This window comes from Erpetoichthys calabaricus, chromosome 4 (assembly GCF_900747795.2).
Source record: "Erpetoichthys calabaricus chromosome 4, fErpCal1.3, whole genome shotgun sequence".
NCBI classification, from domain to species: Eukaryota; Metazoa; Chordata; class Cladistia; order Polypteriformes; family Polypteridae; genus Erpetoichthys; species Erpetoichthys calabaricus.
In genome coordinates, this window is record NC_041397.2 from 22,184,332 (window position 1) to 22,211,045 (window position 26,714).

The following is a 26,714-nucleotide window of genomic DNA, read 5'->3' on the forward strand; positions in this document are numbered from 1 at the left end:
ATCTGGTACACTTATGACGACAATGCATGGCAGCCATATTGGCAAATACAACAGAGGTACCAGATTGTGTCTATAAAACACCTTTTCCAAAGTGAAGGTTTGCAGTCTCAGCCAACAAAACTGACAGCTATAACTACTATCAGAGACATCAAAATGAAAGCAAGTAACAATTGTGGCCTTTCGGTTTTTAAAATTATAACCCCTTCATCTTTTAGCTTAAGCATTCCCCATTATTTATTTGTAACCCAGCTACAGGAGATGTACAAACTAGTATGTTTCTTCCTGCCGGTTCCAAGCCCGGATGGGTTACGTCAGGAAAGGTATCTAGTGAAATATTTTGACAAAACAATATGCGCACAACAATACAGATTTCCATACCGGATCAGTCGAGGGTTAAAAATGGTCACCACTAGTACTGTTAGCCAATGGGGTGCTGGCAGAAATTGAGCTACTTCTTGGCAAAGAAAGTGGAGTAGAAGGCGTGTCCAGAGGGTGCAGGGTTACAGGAAAATAAAGAAAGTAGAACTAAGGGTAGGGCCTTTTATTTGTTTGTTTTCTCTTGATTACAGCCATGTCCATTCTTTTTTTCTGTAACTGTTTTGGATCAGCTTTCTGGCCTTGCTATACATAGGGACGATAAAAAGTCTTCACCCCCATTCATTTGTTACTGTTTTACAACATTGAATCCCCGTGGATTTAACTCTGATGTTGACACTGTAAAGTGAAAACAAATCTGCAAAGGAGTCTAAATTAATTACAAGTAAAAACACAAAAGGGTCACATAAGTATTCACCCTCTTCAAGTCAGTATTTAGTAGATGGACACTGGGTAGCCATGAGTCTGTGTGCACAGGTCAGTCTCACTATCAGCTTTGCACAGCTGCAAAGCACAATGTTTCCCCATTTTTCTTTACAATCATGCTCGGGCTCTGTCAGGTGAAATGGCGATCATGAGTGCCCGGCTTTTTTCAAGTAAAGTGAGCTAAACTATTTACAAATATAAAACACGAAATAAGTCATCATATAAGTATTCACTCCTTTTAATATGACACACCTAACTCATCACTGGTATGGAAAACTGGTTTCAGACGTTACATAACAGTTACATGGAGATCACTTCTGTGCAGTCAAGGAGTTTCAGGTGATGGTTGTCTAAACCAGGGGTGTCGAACTCCAGTCCTGGAGGGCCGCAGTGGCTGCTGGTCTTCATTCTAACCATCTTCTTCATTAGTGAACAGTTTTTGCAGCTAATTAACTGGACTCATGCCCCTTACTTGTTTCTTTTTCCTTAATTAGCAGCCAAACAGTAATGAGACTCAAAGCAAGCTGCCACATGACCATCTTACCTGTGCCCATCACACATTATCTAAAAATAAAGAAAGGTGATGGTCTTGGTACGGTTGATTGCTCAGGTCACCAAAACATTTTGACAGTGTTCTTAGAAAAAACAGAAAAATCAAATGTTTTGGAAATGTCTGCTGTGGCAGAAAGAGAGAAGCAACAAGCCATTCAATTAAATAACGAGTTTAATTAACAGCAAGAATCAGCTTCTCATTAAGAGACTGGTTGGAGTGAAATTGGTTTACTGGTCACCTGTTAGGTTCGTTTCACATTTCATTTAATTTCGGCTGCCATTTAATGAAGAAAGGAATAAATTCAGGGGACTGAATCCTTAAAATTAGAGCTATAAAAATGAGGGGAAAAGAAGTTAATTAGCAGTGAAAACTGGTCATTGATTAGGAAAAGGGTCAGAATGAAAACCTGCAGCCACTACGGCCCTCCAGGCCCAGAGTTCGACACCCCTAGTTTAAACCTTACCTGGATGATCCAACTTGTGGTCAGTCAGTATTGTGGCCTATCCTACACAAGGAAGATAGAAGAACACTCCAAACAACTTCATGAAAAGTTGATTGAAAAGAACAAGTTAAGGGATGGAGACGAGAACATAAGTCGGTGAATTTAAAGAGTCTTTATCGGTTGATCAATGTCAATAATGCCACATTAAATTCAATGTAATACAATGTTTTATAACAATAAAATGTGAAAACTTCCATAGGCACTATACACCAAATTTAGTAAAGACCAAGCCTAAAACAATATAGGAAGTGTGTTATGCAAAAATAATGCACAGGTTGAATATTCCCAATCTGAAATGTATTGGACCGGATGTGCTTCCAATATTTTCGGATTTTGGAATATTTGCCTGTACACAGTAGGATATGTTGTGGACATACAGGATCAAGTAGGGAAATACAGGCAAGCCAGACGACGCTAGGGCTGTAAGATCAAACGACACTATTTAAATATAATTTGAATCTATTCCAAAAAATGTGTTATTCGAAGGCAAAAGTTGACATGAAATGAACGGTCGTTTGTTTTACCTTCACTGATTTTGATCTCTTTTGGCAATTCACTTCCATGACCATCTTTTTCATAATTTGGAAAGGTAAGGTTGTTACCTTTATCAGTAAAACTTACAGTCAACCCCTTTGTTTTCTTTGTACATTTCACTACTCTGCACTATGATCTATAAATGTACTCAGCTTAGTTTTTCTAAACGCTTCATCCGTGGCCTAAAAGTATCATTCTGCATCTGATTCTGTCCAAATTAATCCAAAAATCCCTGGCCGCTGTTTAATCCTGAGAACTTCTCATTAAAGCAAATGGAAAATAACTGCCATCATTCTAATTTTCCATTTCTCAACACCCTACAATTACAAGTAAAACAGGTTGAGATCTGGATTTTGACTTCGCCATTCCAAAATCTTGATTCTTTTCTTTCTCAGTCAGTCATTTGTATGTTTGCTGGCTTTCTTAGTATCACTGACCTGTTGCTTAATCCAATTCATTTAAGCTTTAGCTTTTGGCCTCACATTTCCCTCTAGATTACTCTGGTACATTGATTTTTTTCTTTTTTCTTTTTCTCACAATCCAATTTTGCCTAGCATGTGTCTTCACAACCTGCATTCACCATAGAACAGCAAGTCAATCATCATGTTGTTCCCCTTGAACATCGTCCAGGGTTTTCCTTGGAGAACATGCTACTGATTGTTATCTGGGGGTTTGTTTCAGTCATGGAAAAGATGACCTATTTACAAGGCTTTCAGTACAACATTTGTGACCCTTCCTTATTTACTTCAATTGTAATTCACGACTCAGTGTGACCCAACTATAGCTATCACTGGGTCACAACCCATAATTAAAGAAACATTACTTTAGTATAAAACATAATAATTTACTAAAATATTTTTAGTATTTGTTTTTGAATGAATATTCTTGCCGTTAGTCTTTAACCCTTGTAACTTCTAACTCTAAAACAGAAAGTCGTCCACCACGAATCGCCCGCATATATTTATCCAGTGAATGGCGGTTGGTGACGGAGGGCAGGTGTTCACACAGCATTTGTGGTGACAGAGCAAGCTGAATGTATGTGCATAAAGCGTGTGAAATAGAAAGTGATTTACGTGCTACCTTTCTTTGCGTTTGTTGTATATCAAGATGTAAACGGCTGAAATCGGAATGTGCTGTTCAACAAAACTTTTACCATGTGGACAGAAAAATCATGCGTGAGTAATGTTTCGGTTTATTTCTTAGGTGACTGCTTTTTGTTGACAGTAATTCACCTGCAACTTCGCAAAAGAAAAATTATTTTTACTTTCTCGAATATTAAGTATAAAATATTGTAATCATTAAAAAACTGACCTCGAGATTCTGATGAATCTTGATGTTACAGACCTCCCCGAGTCCAAATTTGGAATTATCTGTGTGCGTGTGTGTGCGCGCACGTGTGTGTGTGTCTGTGTATGTGTAAACACAATAACCCAAAAACAACCAATGTGGTTGTTACAACAAAATTGTAGATCTGTATTAACTTTTGGGCCAAATCCATCAACTAGACGTGGTACCTTACCTGAACACATATTCGATTTTTTTTCAGTTCATGCTGCTGCAGAGTCCAATTTATTCAACTTTACTTTAATAATTATTGTTCAGTATATTATTAATTTGATTTGTTGTTGATGGTTCTTTAATGTACATAATATAAAAATAATCATTGTCTTGCGGTTTACTCCTCAAATATCCATCCCCATATCTGAGTATACAAGAAAGTCTAGAGGAGACCACTCCTGGTTTTAGAAAATAAAACAACACTGATCGAGAGACTAACTAGGTCATCATACAAGATCAGCATATTGTTACTGACCAATCACTTTTGCTTTAAAAACATCGTTTAACAATGAAGCAATACAAACAAGGGTAGGTAGGCGAAAAGAATCTTGCCAAGTGATGAAAAACTAAACATACTAATGTGTTTTTATATTGAGTCTATATTTATTAATTTATCTTTTTTAGTTCATAGTCACAACTCAAAATACCTGATATTGTGAAAATAATCCATTAGCAGAATTATATTTTAAAATATCTGTCCCCCTTTTTTCAATATTTCTCTCTCTCTCTCAAAGTAGATAGTTGAAATATCATATTCTTTTTGTTCTTGACATCAGGCATAGCATACATATTGCATACCAGGGATTTTTGCTGCCTTGCATCCAAACCTGCTGGGATAGGCTCCAGGTTTCCTGTGATCCTACTCTGGATAATCAGGTTTAGATAATGTACCCTAAGTTCTTGTCAATAAGCCGCGGCTTATCTAAGGAAAAAAGTTGTGAAAATGAAAAAATAGAATATCGGCTTATACATAAGTCCGGCTTATACATCCATCGCGGGGGTTGCGTTCCAGAGCCACCCGCGAAATAAGAATATCCGCGAAGTAGAAACCATATGTTTATATGGTTATTTTTATATTGTCATGCTTGGGTCACAGATTTGCGCAGAAACACAGGAGGTTGTAGAGAGACAGGAACGTTATTCAAACACTGCAAACAAACATTTGTCTCTTTCAAAAGTTTAAACTGTGCTCCATGACAAGACAGATGACAGTTCTGTCTCACAATTAAAAGAATGCAAACATATCTTCCTCTTCAAAGGAAGAAACAAATCAATATGTCTGTTTGGCTTTTAAGTATGCGAAGCACCGCGGCACAAAGCTGTTGAAGGCGGCAGCTCACACCCCCTCCGTCAGGAGCAGACAAAGAGAGGGAGAGTTTGTTTTTCAGTCAAAAATCAATACGTGCCCTTCGAGCTTTTAAGTATGCGAAGCACTGTGCAGCATGTCTTTTCAGGAATCAGCTTTACAAAAGATAGCAACGTGAAGATAATCTTTCAGCATTTTTAGACAAGCGTCTGTATCGTCTAGGTGTGCAAACAGCCCCCCTGCTCAATCCCCATACGTCAGGATCACAGATAGTCAGTGCAAGATTGACAGAAAAGTAAGCAATCTAGCTTCAGCCATCTGCCAATAGCGTCCCTTGTATGAAATCAACTGGGCAAACCAACTGAGGAAGCATGTACCAGAAATTAAAAGACCCATTGTCCGCAGAAATCCGCGATATATATTTAAATATGCTTACATATAAAATCACAATTTAAATGACCGCTACGCGCTCGTGTTGACTCGGCGACGCCCAGAGCAGAAAGAACGCGCTCCGGCCGCTCCAACCGCGCCATGCGGGGAGTGAGAGAGACGGCAATATCTCACACTCTCTCCCCCCTTAAAGAAATTAAATGGGCGCGAGTGAGACCACTGACCTCCCTCCCTTCTATTAGTTATAGGTTATAGTATGTTCGGCTTATCCATGAGTCCGGCTTATCTATGATACGATTTTATTTTAAAAATTCGTATGATTTTTGGTCTCCGGCTAATACATGAGTCCGGCTTATAGACAAGAACTTAGGGTATATATTTTTCTTAAACTCAGATACTGTCTCTGTTGTTATGTGCCCATTCATACTCCTATTACTCTGCTCATAAAGGGTTTATCATTCTTATACATTGGCTATTCAAGTCTCACCACTCCTAACCTTCACACTACCTGCTTGTTTTTCTTTGTTTCCCTCAGTACAGCTAGGTGGGATCTGCACACTGATTCAAGTCTAAGAGTCTAAGCTCCTACTAAGATTAAACTCATATCCAAATCCATTAAGTGTACAGCTCTGTCTGATTGTGACACAAAACTGAACTCCGTAGGAGCTGAAACTGATAGATTTAAAAATAAAATAGAAATGTCTCTGTGAAATAAAAACTAAACTAAAACTAAAAATACACGATGAAGGAAAACTAAAACTAAACTGAATTTTCAAGTAAGGTCAGAAAAAAATATAGAAATAAAAACTAATATAAAAAGGCAAAACTATAATAACCTTGCTACTCACCATGCAAGCTTCTGCAAACAAATCAAGATTAATTTCTTTATTACGCAAAAGAAAAAAATATTTTGGCTATTTTTATAATATAGTAAAATACTTGAATGCATTTCCTTTGCAAAAATGAAGGATATTTTAGAAGGGCTTATACTGTGTGGTTAAAAAAAACTGTCATTTAGATTATGGAAGTGTATTATTTCACATGATGGTTGTAAAATGTGCTTTCTGATTTCTAAGCTACTGTCTCCTGGGGAAGCAAATCAAGCTCAAAAGAAGCCCAATGCCTGAACAACATTAAAAAAGAAAGCCTACTCCATCATAGGGCAACCCCTGGACACACTAGAAGGAGTTGTGGAAAAGTGGATGGTGGCAACATGAAAAAATCCCCTCCAGGAGGCTCTTGGAGCACTTTTAGCCAAAGACTCATTCTATCATGGTTTGCTAAGAAGCACCTCTGGAGGTCTTTTCTGCCCACTGCTATCAGGTGATTCAGTTCTTCCTCCCAATGTACTCATTAAGTTCATTTTTAAACTTTCTGCACAATATACATCTATTTGTTTTGTTTATGTATTATCTATTGATTGATTGTAGAATTTGTCCTGTGAGTCTGTATTCTTGTTTCTTATGTTTCTGCTGCTGTATGCATCTGAATTTCCCCTTTGGATTAATAAAGTCTATCTAACCTAATCTAAATCCATGTTCTAGCTGCCTCTTTGTTGACAACTTAACGGAATATGCCACATAAAAATGACACTTTTTTATATGTCACTTACTCCATGTAGTTTGTATTGATGGCCAAAAAAAACTTTTTATCTCATGTTTTAATGCAGAACAGAGATTAAAAAAAAGTTTCTGATAAAATATAAATCAACTTCGACCAGCATTGGACAACAGCAAACAAACAATATCAAAACATCTCCTGTTACTTAACTCACATAATCCACATATCAAGCCATCATCCAGTTGTATGCTCTTAACAGCTTAAAACATTTTTTTTTTTTTTTTACTAAAATACTGTTCAATAAGAGGGGGGCACAGTGGTATCGCTGCTGCCTCGCAATAAGGAGACCAAGATTTGGGTCCCAGGCCCTGTCTGCATGGAGTCTGCATGTTCTGCCTGTGTCTGCGCGAGTTTCCTTGGCGATACTAAATTAGCCCCAGTGTGTGGTTGTGGATGTGTGAGTGTTAGTGTGTGTCTGCATGTTCGCCCTACGATGGACTGGCATCCTGTCCTGGGCTTGTTCCTGCCTTGTGCCCTATGCTAGCTGAGATAAACTCTAACACCAACCAAAGTGTGACCCTGTTCAGGACTAAGCTGGCTACAAATGACTAGAACTGACTGTTAAATAAGTGACTTCTGGAAAAAACACTCTTGTGAACTAAAATAGAATGTGCTCAGACCCAACAAGGCATTTGAAATAAAAACTTGACAGTAAAATGTTTTCTTGGCCATCATTGCAAACTACATGGAGTAAGAAAAAAAAATACAATTTTTGGGTGGAGTATTTCTTTGAGTTTGTTCAACCACTTGCAAATAAATCCTAAAAGACGGCTAATACAAAAAAGCCAAGATACTGTAGCGTCCTAAAAACTACATAACAAGGCTAGAAACTCAGACTTCCAAACAATCGATAATTCATCCTAACATTGCTCGACTGTGATCTACGATTGAGATGGTCACATAAAGGCATAAAAGATAAACATAAATAAATAAATAAATAAATAAAACCATTTTATTTTTATACAATATTGTCATTTTTTCTTGGGCTTAGTCCTACACACAAATAATGACAACCAGAGTGATACTCAATCATTATTAAAAAAGCACCCTGTCATTATCACATCCACAGAAAGACATTTATGCATTTGTCTAAAGCAGGGGTCTCCAATACCAGTCCTGGATGGGCTGCAGATTTGCATTCTAACCCTTTGCCTAATTAGTGACCAGTTTTTGCTGCTATTTAAGTTCTTTCCTTTCATTTTAATCAACTTGCTGTTTTAGGGTGTACTCACACTAGGTGTGTTTGTTCTGTATCGTGCACAAGCATAATTGTCCCCCCTCCCTACTCCCCCCACTGGCCTGCACTCACACTGCGCTTAACGTTCTGGGCCTGGGCACGCTTTTGTTATTACCATGTTGAGTTCGTGTAAAGCCAAAACAAGATCCGAACACTGAGTTACAACATGCATGTAAAAATGATTTTACTTATTTTGTGTACGTTTTGGAGTCAAGGAGGGCAGGATAACACTCTACCGTCTTACAGATTTACTGAGTGTGCAGCGAAGCGTTTTGCTGTTAATCGTACTGTGTATATGAGAAGATTTTTACGGAGACAAATGATGTTAAGGGAGGAATTTGCAGCTTTTATTGCCAACTACAATTCACACTCATCAATAAGGTAAGAATAAAAATCTGTTTTCAACTTAAATGCTATTAAATGAAATGACATTGCATCATTGACGTCATGTCTGTGTTCCATGCTATGGTACATTCAGCAATCACACTGTTCTCGAATCCTATTGAACCATGTCCGGGCCGACCTCTTCCAAGCAGGCAAGGGCATGGTACAGTTGGCACAGAACAGAACGATCACATTAGTCAAACGAACTAGACTTTGGGTATACATGCAGACAAACATGCTCAGGCATGGAACAAATTGCTAGTGTGAGTACAACCTAAACTTCAGACCCCTTAATTGTTTCTTTTTCCTTAATAAGCAGCCAAACGATACAAAATGAGCCAACACATGACACATCTGTATCCATCAGATGAAAGTCTGAGCAATGACGATCTGTTCAAGTCCACAAAACATTTCGACGGTGCTATAGAAAACAGAAAAACAACAGCTTTAGAAATGTCTGCTGTGGCAGAATGGAAGCACCAACAAGTCATCAGGGCTGTGGAGTTGGAAGCAAATACTGAGTGACTTGAGTCAGAGTCAGTGGAAAAAACATACAGACTCTGACCAAATGTAAATTGTAATATAATTTGTTAAATTGTCCAATTTCACATATAATGATCCAATTAAACTATTTTTCTTCTAAACTTTCTATAAAAATATTGCTTCTTTTTTAATTTTCTAAGTTTGGCCCTCTATTTAATGTTACTCAGTGTTTGTAAGACACAACATCGTTAAAGTGCTAAAAAGTAGCCGGATGATTCAAACTGGAAGGGATAAAGTGCTTTGTATCTTGTATGCTGTGTGTTTTCAATTAACAGAGTAAACATATTAGTCTTATAAATTGAGGAGTTGGAATGTAAGAATAAGTTTAATATGTCACTGTGCTATGTGCAAATATATCTTGTAAAACCTGATTTTTACTCACATGTGGTAGAGCAGAAATAGGGCCAGATTAAGCACAGAAGCTGATACAGAGAACTGCCATGCAAGCAACATAAAGATGGACTACGACAAATGGGAACCATGCTGTAACCATGTGCTATTTCCATCTTTTAAGTCAGCACAGAATCGTATCCTTGTTTGGAGAGCATTGTTGTCTTGTTTGGAATTGCATGTTCGTCTGAGGGGGCACTGAACGTGGAGAAATAGTATAAACTTTGCCAGGCACACCTTTGAAGCCAACGGATGGATTGAAAATGTTGCCACCTGTTCCTGAGAATGCCTTCCAGATCTGCATTGATGATTCACTCCTCAGACCCCCACTCCAGAACAGGGTCTTGTCACTGGCTTCATTCGTCTTTGTACTATCTGCAGTGAACGAAGTTATTTCTCCTATGTGATTTTTTACCATCGTATCGCTAGGGAGGGGAATCATCTTTTATGTTATATAGATTCAGGTTAAGTAACACACCGCAATCACAAACAAAATCATTCCCTGGGAGCAAGCGCCCCCTAGTGGACACACAGAAGTACCAGAAAGTGTGGAGCTGAAGTTGGAGTTGAAGGAAATTGAGGAGTCGGAGTTGGAGTCGAAGGTTTTTTGTACTGACTCCACAGTCCTGCAAGCCATGGAATTAAAGAACTTATTTAGTTAACAAGAACAATCGGCTTCTAATTAGGAAACTGGTTAGTGTTTGAGGTTTGTTCATCTCACTTCACATCTCATTTCTGTCTGGGTGCCATTTAAGGAAATTATGGAGCAATTCAGAGGACTGAATCTTAAAAAAACAAGTCCATTAAAATGAAGGGAAAACAACTGGTCACTAATTAAGAAAAGGGTTAGAATGAAATTCGTCATAGACAGAAGCCTCTGAGACCAGAATTAGAGATCCCTGGTACAATATTTATTTATTTATTTATTTCATCAGAAATAGAGGATTGGAAAGTGCCAGAAATTGAGGAGTCAAGAGTTGGAGTCAAAGGTTTTGTATATCAACTCCACAACCCTGTAAGCCACAGAATTTTAGTTAACAACAAGAATCGGCTTCTAATTAAGAAACTGATTGGCATTTGAGGCCCTGACTTAGCTGTTCACCTCATTTCACATCTCATTTCAGTTTGGGTACCATTTAAGGAAAAAAATGGAGCAATTCAGAGGACTGAATCTTAAAAAAAAAAGTTAATTAAAATGAATGGAAAACAAGTTAATTAGTATCAAAAACTGGTCAATAATTAAGAAGAGGGGTAGAATGAAAATATTCAGTCACAGTAGCCTCTGGGTTTGGAGTTACAGATCCCTGGTACAGTATATATTTATTTATTTCATTACAAATAGAGGAGTTGGGAGTCATTGGTACCAGAAATTGAGAAGATGGAGTGAAAGGTTTTGTGTATTGAATCGAGTTTTTAATATACCAATTCCACAGCCCTGCAAGCTATAGAATTAAAGAACTTATTTAATTAACAATAGCAATCGGCTTCTAATTAAGAAACTGGTTGGTGTTTGAGGCCCCGACTTAGCCTGGCCATCTGTTGGCATACTTCACATCTCATCTCTATTTGGGTGCCATTTAAGGACAAAAAAACGGAGCAATTAAGAGAACTGAATCTTAATAAACAAGTCAATTAAAATGAATAGAAAACAAGATAATTAGTATCAAAAACTGGTCACTAAATAAGAAAAGGGGTAGAATGAAAATACTGAGTACAGCAGCCATCTGGGGCTGGAGTTAGAGACCCACGGTCTCCAGTATATATTTATTTATTTCATTACAAATAGAGGAGTCGGAGTCGTTGGTGCCAGAAATGGAGGAGTCGGAGTGAAAGGTTTTGTGTATTAAATCCACAACCCTATGAGACATGGAATTAAATTTAACTTATTTAATTAAAAACAAGAACGGGCTTCTAAATAAGAAACTGGTTGGGAGTGTGAGACCCCAACTTAGCAGTTCACCTGTTGGTTCACTTCACATCTCATTTCTGTTTAACTGCCATTTAAGGGGGAAAAAAAAAGCAATTCAGGGGTCTGGAACTTAAAATGACAAGGCCATTAAAATGAAGGGAAAAGAAGTTAATTAGCAGCAGAAAAAACAAGTAATGAAAATATTCAACCATAGTAGCCCCCCAGAACCCCTGGTTTACAGTATATAGTTATTAATTTCACTGCATATTTTAAAGCTTTAAGAGTCTGAATTAGAAATCTTTCAATAGTATATCATCCTGCTTTCACAAAGCCACATTAGCCAATCTGTATGTCAGTAAAGATACTGACATTTCATGAAGATATGTAAATAGCAAGGCTGATAACAGTCTGAAAAGAGCTTAAATGATTATCTACTTGCAGACAGGGTTGTGTCAAACTTGTTTTGTCTGTGGTCAAAAAGATAAAGGGTCCAAAAACATGTAATGTGGGCAAGCAGGGGTTCTGTTTTGGCTAATATGATGCAATTATGTCTGGATGATAATTGCAATAGGGTGTAGCGTTTTACACCCCCTTCTTTTTGCTAAAAGAAAATTGGTTTACTGATAGCTTTCTACTTCACCATGCGCACAGAACAAATTCTGCCGTATTGGAATGACTTCAAATCGTGCACAAATGCGTAAACGGTGACAGACATCAGTAAGCCTTCTTATTATCCCAAACAATACAAAAAAAAATACTCCAGTGCCTTTGCATTATTTAATACACAAAAGTAAAGAGGCTGTTATAGTCCAAAACACACACAAAGAAGAAATAGAGAGGGGTGTTGTTAAAAAGACAAACTCAGCTATTCATTACCTATAAAGCCAACAGCTGTCCTCATATGCGAGGAGCGATGAAAACTTTTATTCCCACCCCCACAGTTTCAGCCAGTACTAAAGCAATCTCCAAGTGAAGGAAAAGAATTGAACATTTTAGAAAAGCCTTTTTCTATGACACAACAGAATATTATTCTTATTTAATTGTATTTTTGCAGGACTGGAAAGACTGCATACAAAAAGCACAGAATACCTGAATGATGAAGTCCTTTTTACCTAAAGAAGATATTGGCTGCACTCCATGCTGAAACTGTCTTCATTACCCATCCCTCTGCATTGACTCTGACTAAACTAAAATAGCGAGGTTTTCTACTGTACTTCATCAACCACCTCACTGCAACAAACCCATGAAAAGAAATAAAATAAATCAACGCAAATCCCCACCTGGGAGAGAAATTTAAGTTAAATTCTGGTCAGCTGCAAGCACAAATAATATTGTAGTTCTGACTTGATATCAACAACTCCAGGGAAGGTTATGTTTTAAAGTTGTATCCTTTTCAATCACTTCCCATCAAGCACTTGATAAACCCGATTAAAAAATTCCCATCAGATGCAAATGCACTGATAAAGGCACCAATGAAGAAGTGCAAAAAATAAATTAAAAAAAACTAAGCAAGCCTTCATACTTGCGCTTACCGTGGCTCTCATTGCTTTGTCTCATTCAGCTGCCGTTAGCACTGTAACAGACGTATTGTGGAGGATTTCAACAGTCACCTGGTTTGATGTTGCTCGTCTTTTTTTTTTTTTTTTTTTTTTTAACCATTCATTAAAAGCAGAAGACAATTAATCTTATATGTTCATCAGGAGGTGAATTCTTTGATTATCAGACAGGAAACTTGATAACCATTCCAGAACAATTCTAGGTATCCTTCTGTGAAGCAAGTGCCTCATGTCCACATAACATGAGACGTAGAAAACCGGCTGCTCAAAGTAAGACTTATTATCACTCCGGCCATCAGTACCTACGATACCTCTGCCTTTGCTTCATATCAAATTAGCCCGTGTACAGTGCATGTCCTACTGCACATGAATTTCCTGTTGCCATAGCAACTAAATCAACAAATAGCTGCAGCAGCATCTGCAGATAGATAAAACTATCAACGTCAGTGATTTGGAAAAAGGAAAAAAAAAAGGAGGAGGAAAAAAACAAGCATGATTCAGAATACCTCTGGTTAAAAATGACTGATTTTCAATTTAACCTCATTAGTTTGCAAGGGGAAGAAAGCTCATTGAATGAAATTGCTGTAGCAGGCTACCAAAAAGATAGCTGTGGCTCATTTTACTTACAAATGAACTTAAAAGGCTATAAATCATTTTGGGTCTGTCATTTAACACATGTGGTTTACACTCAACTGTGTTCAATAAACTTATTTTGTGAATTCTTCCAAAAACCACGCAGTTTAAATATGACTTGGATCACTTCATATATATATATATATATATATATATATATATATATATATATATAAAAAACATATTGGGTTTAGCAAACCCACAATTTTATTTCTTAATGGTTAAGACAAATTTTCTTATTCTGTACCTTAACATATAAAATGTACATTTTTGACATTTATATTGTGTTTCAGATAAAAATGTATACTACTTTAATTAAAATAAAAACATCTTCTTATTAAATTCCAAGTGCCCCCTAAAAAAGACAGTTCACTTCGATTTATTTAATGCAATGCATTGTATTGCTTCTACTTAAACAGCAGGTGGCAGATTAAAAAACTGGTTCCTGCTTTAAGGTTGATAACTGCAGAATAGGCTCCAGAAACCCACCCTACCCCACCGCTGTGAACTGAATAATCAATAAAATGGATGGGTGTACTCAGGTCTTCATTCCCACCATTTTATTTTTTGATATTTCCTGTTTTTAATGAGGGCTGATTCTGCCTACTCTGACGGTCAAGTGTGGTTTTCTACACTGGACTGGTAACATCACTTCAGGAGAGGCCCACCGAATCATCAAGCTAATTTAAAAAAAGGCTTAGTTATGGGACACACTCTGGACCCCATGGAGGACGTACTGAAGGAGAGAATGAAAACAAAACCGAATGCCATTACAAACAATTCTGCACATCCTCTCTCTGACATAACACTGAGGACTTTCAGCCAACAAATTATTCAGCAGAAGTGTGTCAAGAAATGCTACAGGGGGCTCCTTTAAACCAACAGCGATACACCTGCATTATGCTTCACTGGGACTGGGACTACCGGCAGATGTTTTCTTTCTTTTTACATTTTCTCCCTTTTCAGTCATTTTGATGTGTGTTCAGCCCATATTGTGTGTGTGTGTGTATATATATATATATATATATATATATATATATATATATATAAAAAAGGTGAGCCAAACATAGCTATAAAGTATTTATTCATTATTTCTTTTTATATTACTAGGGGGCTTCGCTATGCCAAACCCAGTGTTTGGTTTTCCGGATAAACACTTTTAATATTCAACATTAATATGACAATTGAATCTTTTTAGCAAATACGTGGGTATATGGTACAATCATTGAATTATCAATCATCACAATTTTTCCATCTTTCTTTCCGTGATAAGCGTGTTGTTTGTGACAATTATCTCTTCGGCGATAATCTGGAAAGCAAGCCTTAGTCATATCTGTTGTTTGAACGAAAGCTTTTGGAAATTTTTTTAAACACTTTTTTCTTTCGAGTCCCAACATGTTGAATCTTTTAAATGAGGTCAGTGAGACATGTGTTTAATGACTTTGTACCATAATTCAGGATAGGTTTCTCTGTTTGGAATTTCAGCACAGACAAAACGATCTCTACATCATCAGCAGTTAATAATTTTTTTTTGCAAAGTAACCAATAAATGCATGTGCGGTAAACCCCGTTTCTGAAATTCGATCGTGTAAATGTATGCTCGGATTTGACCGAACACCGTTTCAAGTTCTTTCAATAACATTAAGATTTTCTGATAAAACAATCGACTTTTAGATACGCATTAATAATGTAATGTTGCATTAGACGTTGAGATGACAGAAGTGGGTTAAATACATTGGAACATATCGCTAATTTTGCCCTGAAATATTGTGTTGGTGTTATTCGTTTTTCTGAATTTGTGTGTTTCATATTGTATGACCATCCTGTTTCTCCATCTGGGAAAAGGAAAGAGTAATGGATCAGAATGTGGTGAATTATTAGACAGAAATTTCGATTCATGTTTTGCTTTTGGATAAACACAAAAATCTACTGTTTTTGATATCTCTGTCTTCATAACTATTATCGCTGATAATTCGTCACATGTTGGTTTATTATATATGCATGCGTGGTCTTTCTGATTCATATACAAATCCAAGAAAACTTCTTTGTCCACATTTTGCAGATAAATTTCATGAAAAGTGCGATACTTTTGGACGTCTGGATTTGTATCCAGTATTGGCTGTATAATTTCTAATACATCCGATCGTTTAACTCTTTCGATTCTATGTTGTATCGCTTCTCCGTGATCATAAATATATACCTGACCAAACTGTGGTTTCTTCGAAATTAAACTTGTCGTTGCTTTAATTGTTGCTGGACCACAGATTCTCATAGCGATGGTCCATTCTTGTGTAAATCTACGTTTTGAGCATTGAATGATGCAAATGCGAAAAGATTATTGTAGACTCAGATATTTTGCCTGTAGTGTTTGTGGATTTCACTTTCCCCAAACATCAAATCTTCTAATTCTCTTGGATACGCTTCATCATTGTGTATAAACACTACTTTTCCCTGATGGCAACACTAATTAGACAATCTACAAGTCTCTGACTTAAACTTCAAAGCCTTACAATATTTACATACTTCTGACATATCACCTATTTCCATATATTCGATCTCTGTTTGCCTTGCCGTTATTTCTCCAAGTAATAATTTCTCTTTGTTTGCGCTAATGCAATCTTTACTTTTGCTTTCATAATCTCTAACCTGCTCTGCATGTGTATGGCACCAACGTTTTTGAACGTCTTTATGAAGTTCTACTTTGTCTTTTACTCTGTGTCTTTTATTTCTGAGCCTGATTGGACCTTCTTTTTTTTCAATTCCACTTGTTCTGGGCTGATTATTACTTTTCTTATTTTCTGAATTTGCATAGATTATTCTGTTTCTTTTTTGCATTTTTTTCTCTCCAATGCTTTTGGGTCTCTTTTCTCCGTGCTGCTCTTTCTTCTTCGATTATTCATTGGTGTTTCATCTGTAACGTTTTGTCCTTATACGCTTTATATGCACTGAGAGTCCTGGATTACACGACTGAGTGTTTTGCTGCCCGCGGTCTTATTTGATATTATTTGATATTGGTTGTAAGTAGGGCGTGTCTTGCAAGAATCTCATGTTCTACGTCCCCGCGAGACAGTCCTGGATGTGAACGAGCAGTGGCAATAGTAAATATTGCATTAGTGCAAACAAAGAGAAATGATTACTTGGAGAAGTAATGGCAAGGCAAATAGAGATCGAATATTTTTCTCAGCATTTCCTTGTGATAATACACTTTCAAGGTGCGAATGATGCCCAAATCCAATGGCTGAAGCACTGCTGTGCAATTGGGTGGGAGGAATTCAACGCGAACATTATTTAAATGTGGAAGCATGTTGTGGGCAGCATAGTTATCAATCAGAAGCTGAATCATCGTTTTCTTCTTCTTCATATTGTGAGGTTACTGAACTCTTTTGGGACCAACCCCCCACCCAATGGAACGTCACGCTAAAGTGTGTCCCAAAGTGCAGCTGCCATGTCTGTGAAAGATTGTTTGTCCGTTGCTGGGGCAGGGCAACAGCAGGCTCACAGCGCTGCAGCAAAGCGCCACAGAAGCAAACCCTAAAAGATCGGGGTCACGCTATAAGTCCTTGTCTTGCACCCCAAAACACAAGTCTGAGTCTCAGTACTTTAGCAAAACCAGCTCTATTCAGCTTGAAACAGGAACAGCAGGGTTATTTATTGTAGTGGGGTCTGCCACTCTCCTATACACAGACACAGCAGTCAGGCAGGGTTGTGGCACTCTACATAAAAAAACAGTACTGTATAATAAAGATAAAATATGTTATAGAGTTAAAGACTTTTTCTTAGTAATTTACATTTTACAAAATGTCTCATTTAACACTTTACCACATTTATAACACTGATGTGTCATACTGTTTACCATTTTGATTTTAAGATGCAGTTCACCCAGTGTACCAAACAGTGTATTTTCATTTTTACTAACACTTTTCTCTTGAAACACATGTCAATAAAACTGTGCAACTGAAAAGTAAACACATTAATCATTTATGGGCTGAATGACTTTGTTTCATATTCAAAATATAGCTTTAAAAAAAAAAAAAAAAAAACACTGGATGGTTTCTAATAAAATGGATTTAATGAAACTTCAAACTAGGTTTTTCTTTGAAACATTTCAGTCTATATTATTATTCCTCTCCTCCCACCTGATGTGATACCATGTCCTAGATTTTGGGGCCAAGGGATGAAGTGACATCCAGGAAATCAAAAAAAGACGAAGTCATTAATGTCTTTAGACATTACCAGAACAAAGAGAATTGGACTTACTGATGTTAGCTTGATATGTGCTGCTGCTCATACATTATGTTTAATTTAACATTTTCAACCTTGGTTAATCCAATTTAGGGTTAGACCTAGAAGAAACCTCATCTTAATGGGAGGTGATAACACTACTAATTTCAAAATTTGTGCCAAGGTGTTTATCTTTGTTCAAATGTGTATCTTGATTCAGTCCTGTAGCGGAGTCACCTGTACAATCCTCACTTTTACCTGGAGTGTAATCCTATCCATATAGGAGTTATGATATCATACCCTGGATGTGAGGTAGATACAACATGCCTTCATCCTCCAAATGTCTCAAACTGTCCCCCTTAACATGATAAAAAAGGTGGAAATAAAGTTCTTGTTCACCTAGTTGTGAAAGTTCTGCAGTTTAATCTCCTTCTCCATCTTATATGCTTGAAGCTGGAAGGCGGAGTGGATTGTAATCCAGCAGTATTAATTTCCTGTCGATATCCCAGATCAGCATCTTCTCTGATCTGGCCGTTGCCATCTGCCTTCTGTGCCTGAAGCCAGGCTTTTCTAGATGACATATTTACAGCAGTCGTCCCTGAAGCTCAAGAACAGGATTTCTCAGGCATAGTGACAATACCAGCAGCCACACCACATGCACTTCAAAACATAATTCATATAGAGTTTAGCAGTAATTATCTTTGTTTGATTTGTGAAATACCTTCCCATGGGCTCACTACCTATGGGAGGGGCCAAGGAGGTCGGGTGCAGTGTGAGTTGGGCGGTGGCTGAAGGCGGGGACCCTGGCGGTCTGATCCTCAACTACAGAAGCTGGCTCTTGGGACGTGCAACGTCACCTCTCTGAAGGGGAAGGAGCCTGAGCTTGTGCACGAGGTTGAGAGGTTCCGACTAGATATAGTCGGGCTCATCATGACACACAGCTTGGACTCTGGAACCAATCTCCTTGAGAGGGGCTGGACTCTGTACCACTCTGGAGTTGCCCCCGGTGAGAGGTGCCGAGCGGGTGTGGGGATACTTATTGCCCCCCGAGTTGGAGCCTGTACATTGGGGTTTACCCCGTTGGACGAGAGGGTAGCCTCCCTCCGCCTTCGGGTGGGGGGACTGGTCCTAACTGTTGTTTGCGCGTATGCACCGAACAACAGTTCAGAGTACCCACCCTTTTTTGGTGTCCCTGGAGGGGGTGCTAGAGGGCATACCTTCTGGGGACTCCCTCGTACTGCTGGAAGACTTCAATGCTCACATGGGCAATGACAGTGAGACCTGGAAGGGCGTGATTGGGAGGAATGGCCCCCCCGATCTGAACCCGAGTGGTGTTTTGTTATTGGACTTCTGTGCTCGTCACGGATTGTCCATAACTAACACCATGTTCAAGCATAGGGGTGTTCAAATGTGCACTTGGCACCAGGACACCCTAGGCCTCAGGTCAACGATCGACTTTGTGGTCGTGTCATCAGACTTGCGGCCACATGTCTTGGACACTCGGGTGAAGAGAGGGGCGGAGCTGTCAACTGATCACCACATGGTGGTGAGTTGGCTTCGATGGTGGGGGAGGATGCCGGTCAGGCCTGGTAGGCCCAAACATGTTGTGAGGGTCTGCTGGGAATGTCTGGCAGAGCCCCCTGTCAGAAGTAGCTTCAACTCCCACCTCCGGCAGAACTTCAACCACGTCCCGAGGGAGGTGGGGGACATTGAGTCCGAATGGGCCATTTTCCGTGCCTCTATTGTTGAGGCGGCTGACCAGAGCTGTGGCCGTAAGGTGGTGTATGCCTGTCGTGGCGGCAATCCCCAAACCCGTTGGTGGACACCAGTGGTGAGGGATGCTGTCAAGCTGAAGAAGGAGTCCTACTGGTCCATTTTGTCCTGTGGGACTCTGGAGGCAGCTAATAGGTACCGGCAGGCCAAGCGGAATGAGGCTTCGGTGGTTGCTGAGGAAAAAACTCGGGCATGGGAGGAGTTTGGGGAGGCCATGGAGAACGACTTTCAGATGGCTTCGAGGAGATTCTGGTCCACTGTCCAGCGTCTCAGGAGGGGGAAGCAGTGCAGTGTCAACAGTGTATATGGTGGGGATGGTGCGCTGCTGACCTCGACTCGGAACGTTGTGGGTCGGTGGGGGGAGTACTTCAAAGACCTCCTCAATCCCAATAACTTGCCTTCCAATGAGGAAGCAGAGCCTGGGGACTTGGAGGTGGGCTCCCCCATCTCTGGGACTGAGGTCACTGAGGTAGTCAAAAAATTCCTTGGTGGCAGGGCCCCAGGGGTGGATGAGATACGCCCAGAGTTCCTCAAGGCTCTGGATGATGTAGGGCTGTCTTGGTTGACACGCCTCTGCAACATCGCATGGACATCAGGGACAGTGCCTCTAGATTGGCAGACCAGGGTGGTGGTCCCCCTCTTTAAGAAGGGGGACCGGAGGGTGTGTTCCAACTACAGAGGGATCACACTCCTCAGCCTCCCTGGAAAAGTCTATTCGGGGGTTCTGGAGAGGAGGGTCCGTCGGATAGTCGAACCTCGGATTCAGGAGGAACAGTGTGGTTTTCGTCCTGGTCGCGGAACAATGGACCAGCTCTACACCCTTAGCAGAGTCCTGGAGGGTGCATGGGAGTTCGCCCAACCAGTCTACATGTGTTTTGTGGACTTGGAAAAGGCGTTCGACAGTGTCCCTTGGGGAATCCTGTGGGGGGTGCTCCAGGGGTATGGGGTACCAGACCCCCTGATAAGGGCTACAACCAATGTCAGAGCTTGGTCCGCATTGCCGGCAGTAAGTCGAACCCGTTTCCAGTGAGAGTTGGACTCCGCCAGGGCTGCCCTTTGTCACCGATTCTGTTCATAACTTTTATGGACAGAATTTCTAGGCGCAGCCAGGGTGTTGAGGGGGTCCGATTTGGTGGACTCAGGATTGAGTCACTGCTTTTTGCAGATGATGTTGTCCTGTTTGCTTCTTCAGGCCATGATCTTCAGCTCTCTCTGGATCGGTTCGCAGCTGAGTGTGAAGCGGCTGGGATGGGAATCAGCACCTCCAAATCCGAGACCATGGTCCTCAGCCGGAAAAGGGTGGCGTGCCCTCTCAGGGTTGGGAGCAAGATCCTGCCTCAAGTGGAGGAGTTCAAGTATCTCGGGGTCTTGTTCACAAGTGAGGGAAGAATGGAGCGTGAGATCGACAGGCGGATCGGTGTGGAGTCCACAGTGATGAGGGCTCTGCATCGGTCTGTCGTGGTGAAAAAGGAGCTGAGCCACAAGGCAAAGCTCTCAATTTACCGGTCGATCCATGTTCCTACCCTCACCTATGGTCATGAGCTATGGGTAGTAACCAAAAGAACAAGATTGCGAATACAAGCGGCTGAAATGAGTTTCCTCCGCAGGGTCTCTGGGCTCTCCCTTAAAGATAGGGTGAGAAGCTCAGTCATCTGGGAGGGGCTCAGAGTAGAGCCGCTGCTCCTCCGCATCGAGAGGAGTCAGATGAGGTGGCACGGACATCTGATCAGGATGCCTCCTGGACGCCTCCCTAGTGAGGTGTTCCGGGCATCTCCAACCGGGAGGAGGCCCCGGGGAAGACCCAGGACAGGCTGAAGGGACTATGTCTCCCGGCTGGCCTGGGAAAGCCTTGGGATTCTTCCGGAATAGCTAGAAGAAGTGGCCGGGGAGAGGGAAGCCTGGGTATCTCTGCTCAAGCTGCTGCCCCCTCGACCCGACCTTGGATAAGCGGAAGAGAATGGATGGATGGATGGATTTGTGAAATAGAGCAAAGTAAAGCTCAATGAACAAAAATTTCAACAAATAACCATAATCTGAATAAGAAAGCCTAATGTCTAGTCTGAGATCAGGCAAGAGCCCCAGAGATGGCAGTTCAAGATGGATAATGTCCATGGATTAAGCTGACAAAAATTACTGACAACTAAAATATTCCGAAGCATCAAGCGTCATTTTATTTATATATTTATTTTTTGCAAATTGTATACAAAATGTAACTGATTTAAAGAGAGCAGTCTTTTTTGATAACTAACATTTTTTTTAAACGCCTGATCATACACAACAAAAAATGAGCAGTATAGCCAAAAATGCATATATCCGTTCTGACAGTTTTGGTGGATTCTGATAGTCTATTTACAGTAATCCCTCGCTAATTCGCGGTTCACTTTTCGCAGATTCACGACTTCGCGGATTTTATATGTAAGCATATCTAAATTCATAACACGGATTTTTTGCTGCTTCGCGGGTTTCTGCGGACAATGGGTCTTTTTACTTGCTTCCTCAGTTGGTTTGCCCAGTTGATTTCATACAAGAGATGCTATTGGTGGATGGCTGAGAAGCTACCCAATCAGAGCACGCAGTTAAGTTCCTGTGTGCTGCTGATTGGCTCAGCGACGGAGTGTTGCATTAACCAGGAAGTCTCATCTCACTCATTCATCTTTAACGTGCTAATGCTTCAGGGGCCGTGTCCAAGTACCAACAGAAGATGCAAATGATTGCAGAAAAGGTCAAAGTTTTGGATATGTTGAAGGAAGGGAACAGCTACACCGCTGCAGGACATCGATTCTTTTTATTTAAAAAGGAGGAAAAGCATATAAGATCTATGGCCGCAGTGTCCTTTAACCAGGGTGCAAAACGAGTTGCAAGTGGACGTGATAAGGCAGTAGTCTGGATGGAATCTGCTTTAGGAATCTTTGCAACAAGGTCGACAACGTCATGACCGCCTACAAGCTGCTACGTGTACTTCGCTATACAGTAAGTGTAAACTTATCTACCGATTTCATATTGCTTAGCAGTTGTCCCTGTTTTTAATAGAGTAAATGGTGGGTTGTAAACAATACAGGGAGGGTTTAAAAACGTCCAAATACACGTTAAATAATTAAATAAATATAGTGTCCCTACTTCGCGGAAATTCAGTTATCGCGGTCGGCCTTGGAACCTATCTCCCGCGATAAGTGAGGGATTACTGTATATACAATTTTCAGAATGAAACATGTTTTTTTAACAAACAACAAATGTATTAATGATTATTAAAGCACAGAGGCACCCCTCTTATCTATTAAAACATTCTTCTTCTTAAAAACATTCAGTTTTCCCCTATCCTCTTTTCCCATTATTATCTACCGTATATACTCGCGGATAAGTTCTCCCATGGATAAGTCAGGACTTGATTTTAACATATAATTTCTGGTACTTTATAATGTTGGTCGTATAAGTCGAATGCAGAAAACTCACGCTATTGGTCCAAGAAATTATGATATGCTAACACCCACCTGAGAGAGTAACCACGGAGCACACTGCCTTTTTTCTATGTGGGTGCGGCAATGCTCTGTATCAGCATGTGCTACTGACCTCTCTCTCTCTCTCTCTTTCTATTGTGCCTACGCGACCACACGGTAACACCCAAAAAAGCGTCGCATTTTTGAATGGGCGCATAAGTAGGGGTCTGATTTTATGATCGATTTTTTGGGTTTCAAGACCCGACTTATACGTGAGTATATACGGTACTTACCGATCAGCCTGAACTATACATTACTCTGAGTAAGATTCCTTACAGGGATAGACATACTTATTTGACACATTCACATAAAAATCCATACACAAAGACATTACTTTTAAGATATTAATACACCAACATAAAATCACACTGCCCATTTCCATTTGTGAGCACAGATTTGCATATTTACTGATAAATCAAGTTTTATGTTTAAAAGTGTTCACAAGATTTTTTATTCACTAATTTTTAGCATATCGGTAAATGTTTTTTTGCCAAAGTCCATACCTAAAGAATTCCATCCAGTATTCTGGCCCAATCAGTTGAGCAACTTATCTTATCAGCTTCATAAACAAATCAATGAACAGTTTGTGCTTGAACAGTTTAAATAAAAATTCCACTATTAAGCACGGTTTATAATGCATAAAAGTTTCATATTACATATGAATAGATAATACTATATAACAGTAAGTCCCATTTACAGGGTAATGCAATTGAAAATTTTTGCTCACACAACTCAATTGTTAGTAGGTACATTGATACTCTCAACTGTCCCGCATTTTCCAATAATTACCTGTGTTGCCTAATAAACATAATGGTCAGCAGCTACCTTGAAAGGACCTGTTTTTGAAACAGCAAAGAACTGTTCGCAAATGGGTATTTGTGACTGTGTGGGTCGGCTCCTTCCTCCTTCTTCCATTTTGGGAGCCTCTTAAACCCGACACCGTCGATAGTCATGACTGGGATGAGCTAAGCAGATGAGGACAAACACACCAAGCAAGGGGATGGTAAAAAGTGCAAGTGCTTTTATTAAAAAGAAGTCAAAACAAAACAAGTGTTCAAAAAGTGCAGTGCTTCAAACAGACCATTAATAAATAAACAATACCTACAACAAAGGTGACTTTGTAGAGATCAAAATCAGAATAAATAAGCCCCTTAAAAACGAGGTTAAAATTCAGGCAAGAAACTGTCCTTTCTAATACAGGCCTTGCAGCCGAGGAGTCACCCTAATGACAGATGCAGCTGACTTTCCGCAGGTCTGGGTCCCTACTGTCTTATGGCTACGGTAAAGCTCCCTCTCCAGACCTAGGCTTGAGTCCCCAACGGTCATGGCGCTCACGCTGGAACTCTCCTTCCAAGCTTCCTCGACCCCCGCTGCCTTCCTGGTCTTCTGCAGCGAGCTGTCCAAACTTCCGGTCACTCCCACACCTCATTGCTGCTCAGCCAGAGTTACCCAGCATGAATTACGGTTGCGGGCGTTCCTGCACCTGTGCACTAATTATACGTCCATCCGCTCCAACATCGTACACAGGAACTACTCTTGCCACGCTACCACGCCCCAACCTGAAGACACGAATCTGCCAATTATTTATTTAAAACGGCAATCAGCCACAGACCTCACTTTACCACACTATTGTCTGGGAGTACTTTAACACTTTGAATGAAAGGTACAAGTTAAGTCGTATCTCACCGAAACTGTCACAGTGCGACATTCAGTATAACTCGCATCTCAGTATATAGCCTCTACAGACACAGCCAGGTTGCTGGTGAGCTTTGCTGCCACTTCATAATTACCTACTATAGTGTTGACATCTAGTGGATAGTCACAATTTTTTTTTTCTTCTTTTAAAAGGGAACAGATGGATAAAAAGAGTGGTATAAATAGTCTATAGTTATGACTTTGCGTTAAAGGTATAGAGGTGTTGACATTTTAATAGAACTACATTTATTGCAAGATGAACATTTTGATGATAATGGCAGTGATCGAAATTGCGACACCCAACTTGATAATATGTGACCTGTAGGGATAGCTACCTCAAAGGCGTTTCTTCATTACAAGGTGTCCAACTTGTCATGACTGTCATGATGGTACTACATGGACATTCTGAAGCCCACCGAGTGCAAACAGTCACCAACTATCACAAGTTTTGTGTGTAACAGGCGTGGACAGTCCAAGAAATGTGTTAGATTTGCAGCACATGTGCCTCAATGCCTACACTCTGTGTGGTGTCATGCTTCTAGGACTCTCACTGAAGTGAAGACTTTTAGTCATGTTGATGGTCAAACTAAAAATAATAAGCAGTTTCTTTACAACTTTGACTGTTATTGTATATATTTTTTAATGGATTTTGATAGAGTACAATATTTATCATATAGATAGATAGATAGATAGATACTTTATTAATCCCGATGGGAAATTCACATGCACAGATGTATACTACAGCATCCTGGTAATAAAAGTTCCAGTTTAATAATTGAAGATTAAGAGAAGATATGACCGAAGTGTTTTAAATTATGAAGGGAATTAGTGCAGTGGATTGAGACTGTCAATTTAAAATGAGTTCATCAAGAACACAGGAACACAGCTGGAAACTTGTTAAGAGTAGGTTTCGCTACACTGAGTTTTTCTTCACACAGAGAACCATAGACACATGAAACAAGTGACCAAGTAGTGTGGTCGAAAGTAGTACTTTAGAGACATTCAACACTTGACTTGATGTATTTTAGAAGAATTAAGTGCATAGGACTGGTGAGCATTGTTGGGCTGAATGGCCTGTTCTTGTCTAGACTGTTGTAATGTTCTGATATAGGCTGTTGGGAATTAATTAAAAGGAGGAGCCCGATGAATGTAATACAGTCATCCCTCACCTATTGCGGTGGTTACGTTCCAGAGCCCCCCGCGATAGGTGAAAATCCGCGAAGTGGCGACCTATATTTATTTTATTATCCATATTACTAACCGAGAATGCTAAACCGGATGATGGACGCAGGCACATCCGGCCATGGGCCGTAGCTGCAAAAAGACGTACTGCGCAGGCGCAAGAAAGGGCGGACGGGATACACACCAAGAGGGGGATTTAACAAGCCCCTGGAACACAAAAAAAAAGAACACAAAACCACCCCACACACCCTACAAGCAACGGACGGGACACACACAAAGAGGGGGATTCAACAAGCCCCTGGAACACAAAACGAAAGAAGACGCTCGCTCAACAACAATCCTCACCCACACACCCCCCCCCCCAATCAATAAGAAGTGACACCCAAAGCCACATATCTAAAGGAAACGTCCATATTAAACATACGTCATCTCAAAATCTTCACACTAGGCAGCATAGGTGGATCTCATTAAAATAAAGCACTATTAACCGTTCAACTGGAGAAAAGGCTCCATATTAACAGTGAGAGCGAACCTCCTTAAAGCCCCTGGAACACAAAAAAAAGAACACAAAACCACCCCACACACCCTACAAGCAACGGACGGGACACACACAAAGAGGGGGATTCAACAAGCCCCTGGAACACAAAACGAAA

The 26,714-nt window shown here is 40.0% G+C and overlaps 1 protein-coding gene across 3 annotated transcripts in view; it reads right to left on the reverse strand.

Moving 5' to 3' along the window:
* The window catches only part of fndc3a (fibronectin type III domain containing 3A), a 418,327-nt gene that overhangs the window by 276,481 nt on the left and 115,132 nt on the right, over positions 1–26,714 (reverse strand). The window contains exon 1 of one of the 3 annotated variants that reach the window (XM_051926327.1): positions 13,040–13,385. The exons of the other annotated variants lie outside the window; for them this stretch is intronic. Within the exon in view, the coding sequence (XP_051782287.1) occupies positions 13,040–13,051 (12 nt within the window). The 5' untranslated portion in view covers positions 13,052–13,385. Of the gene's footprint in view, positions 1–13,039; positions 13,386–26,714 lie in introns of those variants that run through there. 3 annotated transcript variants of the gene reach the window in all.